At 44.6% G+C, this 10,981-nt stretch overlaps 1 protein-coding gene across 1 annotated transcript in view; it reads left to right on the top strand.

Moving 5' to 3' along the window:
• The first annotated feature begins 3,046 nt into the window (after positions 1-3,046).
• LOC128715791 (uncharacterized) overlaps positions 3,047-10,981 on the top strand; it is an 87,400-nt gene continuing 79,465 nt past the window's right edge. Inside the window, exon 1 of the mRNA XM_053810706.1 lies at positions 3,047-3,649. Within this exon, the coding sequence (XP_053666681.1) occupies positions 3,047-3,649 (603 nt within the window). The remainder of the gene's footprint in view (positions 3,650-10,981) is intronic.

The following is a 10,981-nucleotide window of genomic DNA, read 5'->3' as shown; positions in this document are numbered from 1 at the left end:
AACCATCAGGTAGCAGAACAAGGGGCATCTGTTTTGGCCCCTAATTAGCACCGACATGATCCATGGAAGCCATCACTCATCAACGAAGCGTACCTTTCGTTATTAATTTTTGTCATGAGATGCGTATTTGGTTCCATGAGCCATTCTGAGGGAGGTTTTATTAATGGATGGAGATTAATAGCAAAGGTGCAGTGTTAATATTTTGAGGACATGAAGTTACTAAAATCTTACGTCTAGGATTTCTACGCTATAAAAAAGACAATAAAAAAAAGCTGTGTGTGATGCTGATGACAACAGAAGATAAATTAATTACACCGGTGTGCTCGTAAAGAGTTATGAATTATTGAATCAAATTGATTGATGTACCCAACATCATTGCATCATATGCGCGAAACATTTCTAGCCGCATAAAATATACTTAAGTTAATTTTTAACGTGTTATGAAACACACTTGTTTAGCTTGATTTTTTGGCACTTATTCGGGTGTGCGATAAGATGTACCCATTCATTTCTCAGCCGGCTATTAATGCAGGCGGAAACATTTCAGTCGCAATCAGTCACCTGCTGCCAGCAAGCGACTTATCCTTAATGGTCGTGTAACGGTGGTTTGGCGTCGCGTCACGGTTTATATATGCACGCATATGCTACTACCGTCATCAGCGTTTTCCCTCTTTTTCCCTGCAAGCCCATCATCATTATCGTAAACTCTTTTGTGACTTGTTGGCCTCATTGTGTAGCCCCGGCAATACGTACTCTCGCGGGTGCACAACACGCCCATCATTTACGCCATCGCTTCCGAAGAAGGAGATTGAAAAGTACCGCCTTCGAAATTATGGCAAGGCTATAAAAAGCGAAGAATCAGTCAAAAATGTCAAGTGATGCGGAGAGATGCAACTGTGGGTTCTGGTGTCGAAATCGAAATCCTTCATGATTACGAAATTTTTACCTAAAAAAAGCGCAGATGATACTTCTTTGCTGCAGCGGGAAAAAAAGATGCTGATTTCACTTGACAACAAGAAGCATTGGGGATTAATGTCTACATACGACCCGCATATTACGTACCAAATGTGTAGGGTTCCGTTCGTACAGCATTGTGTTAAAGGAAAATGCTAGCCTTCCAGTAACAAGCAAAAAAAAAAAGTTCGCTAATTAACTGCACCCAGTAGCACCCAATCAGCCGAGCAGCAATGCTTGAAAACCACCGAGTCTGATGATCAAAAAGTTTTAAAGCATAATTTTTCTTCACCTTTCAGAGCTTGGAATTGCGATACGTAAAAGTTGAAAACAAGAAGCAAAATACAGGGCGAAACGAAACGTAACGCAAGAGTCATCGTCATGAGATCACTGATCGGTGCGATGATGATCACGGTAGATGTTAACCAATGCTCCTCCAAAACAACAAGCTCTCCGCAGCGTCCACTGCTTACCCGCAGCAACCGTGGCTAGTGCATACATTTTTAATGTAATCTAAAATTGAATCCTCCCTCATTTAGTAAATTTGACAACGAAAATAACACGCGCGCAAGTACGAAAAATCGTTATTTGTTCTTAGGAGCTCCACCGTTGGCAGAATACTAATTGAGTTTCGGTATCCCGCGCTCTTTGTCGTTGTGCGAACTCCACCACATTTCATGAACAACGACAAAAAAAAAACGATGGTCTGAGTGTTGTTGCCTGATAATTAACTGCTAACTCGTCGCATTTTCCAAGTCACGTTGGAAATGCAACAACGTTTCGCAAGCACCCACAGCGGACATCCTGAACAGGGTACGCTGTGCACGATTCTAAAAAAGGATATGATTCGATTGTGCACAGCAGTACGGCGAAATCAAACGTTTGCTGCGTTACCGTAGCACGGTGCCGTGCACTAGAGATACTAACCAGTGGTGGACAAATGTTTTTTGGCCGCGTATGCTCCTATTTTCACATCATCTCACTGACACTTTTCGGCATCGGTCCTATGTTCTAACGTGCTGCCGGACAGGAAATTTCGCGACGTTCAGACACGCACATAACAAAGGTGTCGATCAGTATCAAAATCTGTTAGCGAAAGGCCTCGGAGGTACCACGCATTTCACGCGTACATCCAGCAAATGTCACATTCAGCTTTAGTCTGCACAAACCACTGACGAAGTTTTACCATCACCGTTGTCACTAACGCTTGGTGGTGAATATTTCGGCTCAACACAATCAGGTACCACCACGGTCGGTGTCGGTGCAGTTTGGTTCAAAATTATTTGCTCGCAAAGTTTGTCGAGTGGGTTTTCTTGGTGGAACACTAATACCTACGTATGGTGTTGCGTACCCTTTCGTCCTATATCACTTCACCACTATCGTGCCACGTGTGTTGCTTGCGCTTTTCAATAGGAAGAGCAGTGTGCTGGTTGGAAAAGCAACCGTTTGGTCGTTGGTATTAATATATTCAAAATTCCAGCTGCTGAGTGGCAGACGCGTGTGAAGAAAACGGACAGCAAGTGAAAGAGTGTACGCGGGCGCATTTTCTTCCTTCTACAAGACTTCGGCTTCTACAGCTCAGTGTGCAATCATTTCCCAGCATCACCGGAAGAAGCTGCACCGAGATAATCGTAGCAGGCTGGCTTGTTGTGAGTGCTATGACGCGACTGGCGTCTGTGTGATAGGATCTTTCGTTTTCGGTTTGCGGTTTCGTGGAAAGATTCGTGTGGCCAAGTGAGTGAGGTTTGGTGGTTGGAGTGTCACGGGGGCATTTGGGGATTGGTTGTATTCAGCTTGGTGTGAAACGTGCAATATCGGTAGGCGGGTTAGCTTTGATTTGAGCTGAAGCATGCGAGTGTAAGAAAGTGTACGAAAAAAAAGTCATTCTCTATCGCTAACGCGAGCCATTTGCGGAGCAGCTCTGCCTGCAAGGTGTTTAAAGTGCCGCTTAATCTGCTGGGGTAGATTGTATTCCTGATTGTTTTCTGCGATCCTTTTGTGTTCCGTGCCAGTGTGGGGGGTTTGGTTTTTGTGTTTGCATCCTTGACTCGCTCTCTCGTCTCCATTACCGGGAGAACGCGCTGCAGTGAAGATGCAGCATCATCCAGGTTCGTGGTACATTCCGTGGGGCGTCCCGGGTATGGGGCTGCAGAAGATGCTGGCAGTACCGTTCAACCCGGCCACGGCCGGGTTCCATCAGCCACAGATAGCGGCCGCTGCCGTACAGCCACCGACCGTACAGCAGGTGCAAAGTCCGCAGGTTCAGCAGGCTGCCGCGACACAGCAGGCCGCCTATCAGCATCCGTTGCATCATCCGGCCGCGGCACTGCATAACACGGCCGCCGTAGCCGCCGCAGCTGCAATGCATCAGCACCAACAGCACCAGCACCAGCATCAGCATCAGCACCAGCATCCGCATCAGCATCAACATCAACATCAGCCGCTGCATCCGGCGGCTGCAGCGGCCATGTTCACACCGCTGACACTGCGTAGCTTCGTCACACATCCGCATCTGAATCTGGGCCAGCAACCGATGGCTACCGCCCAGCAGCCTCAGCAACCGCAGCTCACAGCGAGCCAAACGCAGTCGCAGCTAACCACCATCAATCTGAACAGCGTCGGTGTCGTACCAGTGCGCCAGAAGACGGCTCCGGTCAGCGTCCCGTCGAACACACTCATCATGCCGATGAGAAAGGTACGTATGGTGGGGTCCGTGAAGCGTAGTCTGCCCAACTCCCATGTTGTGACGCATGTTTGCATGTAATCTCTTGCTGAGAACTGCCGACGACTGTGCCTGTTCGGTTTTGTTCGGTAGCGTTCGATACGGAAACATGGTTCCACCATCCGTTTGACTGCAGAAGTTTTGATTGGAAATGAAACAGTGTTTGTCAACTCGTTTCCCATCCCTTTGCCCGGCACAATCGTACCTATTGGAGTGGATGCCCTGCCAGGCAAACAGGAATGAAATGCAAATTGAATATTTTTCTTCCCGTGATTGCGCGATAAGAAATGAATGCATGTACGGTTGGGTAGAAAAGTAGCAGAACTAGCGCATCGCAAGAAAGTATGAAGTTTCTGACGCATTGGGAAGAAACTTACATCGATGTAATATTTATTTGTTACAATCCAATTTGAAATTTGTGCAATTTTGATGTATTGATATAATATTGATTGATTTATATGTTGTGCCGTATTTTCACCTGTATAGCTCAATTTTTTTATTGTTAACTATTTCATAACTCTCCTTCTTTGTGTTCAAGTTTATTAATAGAATTGTGGTATTTCTACGTAATTTAAATAAACGACTCAATAAATGAGTTGCGAATATGTCTAACTCCAGTGTATTTAAGCCATGTGAAAGATGCCCATGAATTAGTCTAATTTGACTTCCAACGATCGGGAATAATTAATTCTCTTGTGACTTTTTGTTAAATGCTTTACATTTTAGCACTAAATCAATAAGGAATATGCAGCTTATCAAAATGCTTCACATTAATTAGACATGATTAATAAGTCATCGTGCATGCGCTTACAAATTAGACGATTAAATGATACGCCAACATAAGGTAATCGATATAAATGTTCTTTCTCCGTGACGCAAAGCTCGCTGGGCAATCGTTCACTCTATGTGCAACGCCGACCAAATTAGCCGACAGAATGGCAGAACGTTGGTAGAAATCGTTTCCGTCGTTAGATTTGGAGTACGTTCGTGTTACAATCCTAATTAAACTAGTTCGGTTCTTTCTTATGCGCACTGTCTTGCCTCATCAAGTCTACGTTGTGCTCCCGGAGGGGTTAGGTTGCAGAACTAGCTTCCAATTCCTCTTACCAAAAGAGCCAGCATGCCGGACGGTTTTCGTCCCGCGCGAAGGCAATGATTTCCGTGATGCTGTTTGGGGTGGGTTTTGGTAAATATAGGACCTAGGCCAAAAATAGCACAGCCGCATCACGAAACATCAGTCCGGACGGTCGGGTGCGGTTTTGCCCGACGGTGTGCTCTGGGATCCCTATTGTGTGTGACTTGAGCACGTAGAGCTCGTAGGCTACCGCGTATAATTATAATAGCCAACGACACCAGGCGTCACATCGAATCATTGCGACCGACTGCTCCGTTCGTCGGCGGCAGCAGGGCCACGCGATCGTCTGGTACAAAATCCGGAGTCGGGGAGGAACCAAGTCAAACCATTTCGGAAGCCAGCAGTAGCAGTGGCATTCTTCTAGCTCAAGAGGCTCCCATTTCCTACCACTTCACGAGAATGTGTATATATATATATACAACGCCCAGTCGAGCTGGTCACCAGCACGCGCATGAGATGCTAAAAAATCAAATAAACCGCCAGCACACGCCCCGTCGAGACAAAAGGTGCCCGAGGCTTTTCCAAGCAATTTGGTAAGGTGCTTCTTACGACTTGTTCGTGATCCGGGCCGGGTCGTCAGACTGCTCCAGGAGAGCCTACGTCCTGATAGTGCGTGTTTCACACCGCACAATAAAAGTCAACTTTTACGACCCTCAAATCTTGCGTTTAATCTTAAGCAGCGTTTAAGAAACAATGCCAGATCAACGCGGTGACAAGCTACATCAAAACGGGCCAGGAAGATATCGAGTCAACGATGGGGAGAGAGGTCGGGTTTCGGAATGGTGACAAAATGCACGCGGTTACATTTGCATTACGTGGGAAGATGCTTCAGTGGATGTTTGAAGTGGTTGGGCAAATGTTGTGGCATTTTGATTTTAGTGGTTTTCAGTGTATTTTAGTATGGAGCCAGTCAAACGTAACGACTCTGAAGACCACTGAATTCGAATGGCTCTTATGGCGGGTGTCTGTTAAATGTGTTTAGTTTATTTATAAATAAAATACTGTTTTTTTGGGGTGCTCGTTTACTTTTGTTGATAGTGGCTATCGACAAAAAATGAGAATGTTTACTCGTTTTTGATAATATTGCGTATGTTCTTACTTTACTACGACGAGTTACGAATTACGCAAACGAATTGTTTACTGCTGAACTGATCTATTTGCTGTCTTTTTGACAAGATTTTATTAGCACGTGTGGCAAAGATTTCACCGAAAGCGACAACAATGTTCAGTGTTTTAGGGATGCAACGTAATAATTAGATCATTTACGCAAACCGTCTACAGTCGGTAAGAAAATCGCTCCTTCACAGCTTGTGCCCTTCCAATGTGCCATAAATTAAGACAGTTAGCGAACGGTTAGTGTTCTAGATCGGTCACCGTATAGACCATTACGGTTGGCAGTGTCTGGGGATTGGTCGCATTGCTCTTCAGAGCGCAGACCAGTCGAGTGAGTGGTCTCGCACCGTTTACGGCCCATTTGTGGCCTCGTCTGAGTCCGCCCTTTCAGTGCTTGTCCGATGAAGCATTTGCCCACTTTGCCCAAGGTATTGCTTCCTTCACCACGAATCCTTACGAAGCAGAGACCGTTCGCCCGTAGCGTTAACTTTATTATTTTAAAGATAAATTGTAGTATTAATCACGGTCGTTGCCGAGGCAAGTCGTGTGAATTGTGTGAAGCGTATTTCACTACACCTAAAAATAGCTATCATTTGTGCAATTTTTTTGCTCATGTAGTGTGTTTGTTTATTTTTCCTTTGGCTTTTGAGTTTAAGCGCCATACTTGCAAGAAATTAAAGAAAATGAGTTCGTGACACATATCCAGCCATGCGGCTTAACCGTGGCACCCCGAATGTCATCGTTCAACCGTTCGTTGTATTGTATCCCTAAGGTGGAATCCTTTTTAGCAGGAAAACGGTAGATAATTCGCAACACTGTATCACGTGTGGCAAGTGTGCATTAGGGATCTCCGGGCAGCTCTCGAAACTTGCAGTTTAAACCTCACCCCCGTGTGTCCGCTTTAGCTTAAGAAACTATGACTTGCGGATGTGAAACGAGGCGGCTTATAAAACACCAACCTTTCCGGTGACTTCCACATTTACTACCGGGGTGTCTCACTAGACGCTAAACGAGAATGTTACCATTTCACTATCTGCGAGTGATAAAGTTCTGACCTTTGGGGATTAAAACGCGCAATACGTATGGGCATAGAGACGCATCTACACCAGCGGTTGAAACGAGCTCTGCAAAATAAAATAATAATTCCGTCAACGAACAACGCAAAGCCGACATGCCTAACACCACCGTCACCATCGCCAACGCCACTGGCGGCTATATCATGCGCGCTCTGTCGTGATAGTGCCGTCATATCCGGCGGCCTGCAGCTGACCGCAGTTATAGCCAGGGCGGAAAGAAAAGTGAAAGCTTTGTCACAGTGCCGGAGCAGATCGGAAGCTTTTTAACCGGCTTTATTATTATTATTTTTTTATGATGCGTTTCAGTCTCCCGTTTTTCACCGTGACCGGGTTCTATTTATAGTGGGTGACTTTCGTCCTCGTTTGCTTTCTTGTGCACTATGGTACGCCATTGGGAGCGCTGTCTCAAGTGTTTGTGCTCGCTGGACTCGTTGGATTTAGTTCCGGTGAGCTGTTTAGGCGGGACCGTGCAACGGCGAACATGACGAGCAGATTAATTACTTTAGTGAAGTTTTAATTGACTTCTTATGCCGTATGCCGGTGGGTGGCATTTTGTGGAGGCGATATTTACTTACATTTTATGACGCTGAACGTAGGAAATGCAAGCGTTGAAGGATACCGTGGTATCTTGATTAAAATGTTTACGATTGTTTAATTATGTACTCTCGGTTTAAAAAAAACCACACAGTCTGAACATCGGATGTACCATATGTACTGCTAAGATTAGTCAAAATTAATACTTACTACTGCTTCACATCGAGACAAATGTGCTCAAAGCAGTTAATTTTGAATAACCATAAAATATGACGAATATATGAGGTTATGAATTAGGCTACATGCTCCTCTTGAGATCAACGAAATGATTTGATCAGTCGCTTACACATGCGACTATGACAGTAAATCGATAAATATATTTGCAATTTTAAATAATGCAAACACGATGCACCTTTAAGCCTTTCAACGTCTTTGAGACAAGCAAATTAAATCACATTTGCTTAGTAATCCTCCTTATATTTTCTTTAATTTTATTGCAACTTGATAATGAGGAAATATCGTCATCATATAAGTAATAGTATATATATTATATAAGCGGTCGTTTATATAAGCGGTAGAGTACGACAGTAATACTTATTCCGTTTGCGATTATCGTTCTTTCAATGTTTGCCCACTAATACTTAAACACAAGGAGACATTTATCGTTTTTCGAATCATAAATTTTGCTGTGTATCAAGTAATAGAAGATTTCAACGTACTCAATAGGGCTCTCTTTCAGAAAAGGGCGGCTTTAGAGGGCATTAGTAAACTTTTCACCATTCTTGATTTGAGGTTGAGCACTCGCAAGGAACCGCTACCGCGGAGCGATATTCTTAGTCCGGTTTCCGGTTGCCCAGATCTTGCTAGTGTGATAAATCATTGCACCAAATGTTACCAAAATGTCCGTACGCCTGTCTCTGCTGCTTCTGTAACCGACTAGAATAAGGGCAAAGCCGGAGGCAAAAAATTCGATGGTTGATGGATGAAAAGTTTACTTTGGCGCCACGAAGCGTCTTGCTGCGGGGTGGGCATTCAACAAATTCTTGCAAAGCGAAACAGAGTTGCCTCGTTTTGAGGCGGATTCCCCCGTCCAAAGGGGATCTTGCGTTCATCAATCCTGATTTTTGGCTGGAACGTCCGGAAGCTGCCTTAAATATTGAGTGAAACGAGATAAAAATCGATGATGTCTCGTAACTGCCTCAGCTCGGCTTTCCCCTCCGATGGCCACGTTTTGCTCTCGCCCTACGGTTTTTACTATCCGTCCGCTGTTTTCATTTGGCCTTTTGGCCAATTGATGTCCGGAGCCAAATTTCCAGTTTTCAGCCAGCTCGCTCAATCAGTCAAAACTAATTAGGCATCCTTCCTCTTGGAGCAAAAATGTTGGATCGGCACTAATTGAAGGTTGTTGTAGACTTTCGTCTTTCTTTCGGTTACGTCTTTGAACCGCGAAATTTAGATTGATTTTCAGGCAAATCTACAGGAAATGAATGGCAGTTTTGGGTTTTGAGTAATTGACTGATTTGTTATTGAACCAGTTGGGTCAGATCGGTTTTCCGTCCGAAATGGACCGTGGTGTCTAATTATTCCTGTGATTATTGACATCATGGCTAATCGCTTTAGGCTTCAAGTCGAATATATCTCTTTCTGTTCTACAGATAATAAAAGAGCTCCACGTCTTTTATTATAGAAAGAGCATTTAGGACAACTCTTGGGGGATAGAAGCAACATTTCTCAGTGAAGTATTAAGATTGTTGTTAATTTATTTTTGTTGGTTTGTTGTATTTAGTTGTAAATAACCTTGTTCGTTAAAAGATCCTTTCAGTTCTTCCCTCGATCAACAACCGATCACTGAGTTGTGTACTGTCCAATTTTGCGGGTAAGCATTTTGTTACTGATGGTCATCCTTTTGTTTGATTTTGCGTTTTTTGGCCATACATACATGCTATGGCGAGAACATATCCCTAAGGGAACACACGTGTCCGTTACGGTGTGGGCGAGTAAGGTTGGAAAGTGTTGATTGCTATCTTTACCCACCGCCATAAAGTCACGTACGTGACCGACGCAGCTAACGATGATGCGATATTGGGCGTACGGAGCAATCGCACAAAGTCGAACTAAAGTAATGATAATGATGCTCATGCTTCAAAGTTGTGAACCATCATCGTGTTGGAGAAAAAGTTTTCATTCTTTTGCACCGCCAGCAATCTGCGCCGTTGTGTTTGGTACCTTACAAGGAGACGATCTGTCGCTTCGTTGCTGGAGTTAAACTTTTCGTTAAACTAGTTACGTCTTCGACCGACTTACTTAAAAGGAATTGCAAAGGAAAACTGGTAAATAAAAAGGTATCGTGTTTGTGAAACTGCTTAACGATCTGTTAAGCACATCGATGTCCGTGCTGTGCACAGGATTCAAGAGCTTGCTGAAGAAAGACGGTATTTTTTGTGTATCAATGCCTCAGTGAGTAGGAATCTCCATTCGAGCATCATTTTCACGTCCGCGAGGCACGATGTGCTGAAAATAATTATAAGATTCCGCTAAGAATGCCTCCGTGTATCGCGTTCGCGTACAGCATAATCGTTGGATCAATGCGCCATTGGTTGGTACTGTACGACGCGAATAAATTGCACAACAGCACACGGAATTCGTTCTAGCTACGTCGGTGAGTGATTCGTGCCGAGGTCTAATTGTGCCATCGGTAAAGAATTGTATTAAGTTGGATTGGATTCGACTACTGTACGCGAAAAATCCCAACCTAAAGCGGCTCAGGGTGTCTGCTGTTCCATGCTGCCCGCGGGGCCCAGGGCCAGTGGGTTTAGATCGGAATCGTGGCAAAAATGGATAAACTGTTTCATATTCATTACATACCAGCACCGCAGTGTTGTGAAACCAACTGCTGTACTACTTGCCGCTGCTGTTGGTGTGGTGTTCGGTCGTGGTGTGACTGCATTGGCGACCACCTGGACGGTTCTGGAAGGAAAATCGATTGATGGTGGTACTATTACGATGGCTATTTGTCCCTGGCTGCCGTAGTCCCGGGGGTTTCCATAGCAGTCGGTTGGTAGCACCCAGTAGCTTTTTGAGTAAACTGGCTAACATCACAATATTCCTCAGTACACAATCCGCTCCGCTTCGAATGCAAAGCCCGTACACACGGTCTCCTGTCAAACCACAGCGCGTCACTTCAGCAAAAAAGGCCCAAATAGGCAACGGGCTGTCTTTGTGGAACCGTCGAAGAGAAAAAAAAAAAAAACTAAAACAAATAAACAACTATTCACACTAATCCTAACACCATGCCAACATGGAGCTAAATAATAGCTTCGCGTGAGTGTGGCATACGATCAGGACATGGAAGCTTTCGATTTTATGGACCTCCGATGGATTCCATCGTGTGTCGCTATGCGTGTCGCTGCTATAGGCCGCCGTATAGCGTGAGACTGCGGTGAATTT

The sequence above is a fragment of the Anopheles marshallii genome, chromosome 3 (genome assembly GCF_943734725.1).
Source record: "Anopheles marshallii chromosome 3, idAnoMarsDA_429_01, whole genome shotgun sequence".
Classification (NCBI taxonomy): Eukaryota; Metazoa; Arthropoda; class Insecta; order Diptera; family Culicidae; genus Anopheles; species Anopheles marshallii.
The sequence above is the reverse complement of the archived record's forward strand: the minus strand, read 5'-3'. Positions and strand labels throughout refer to the sequence as shown.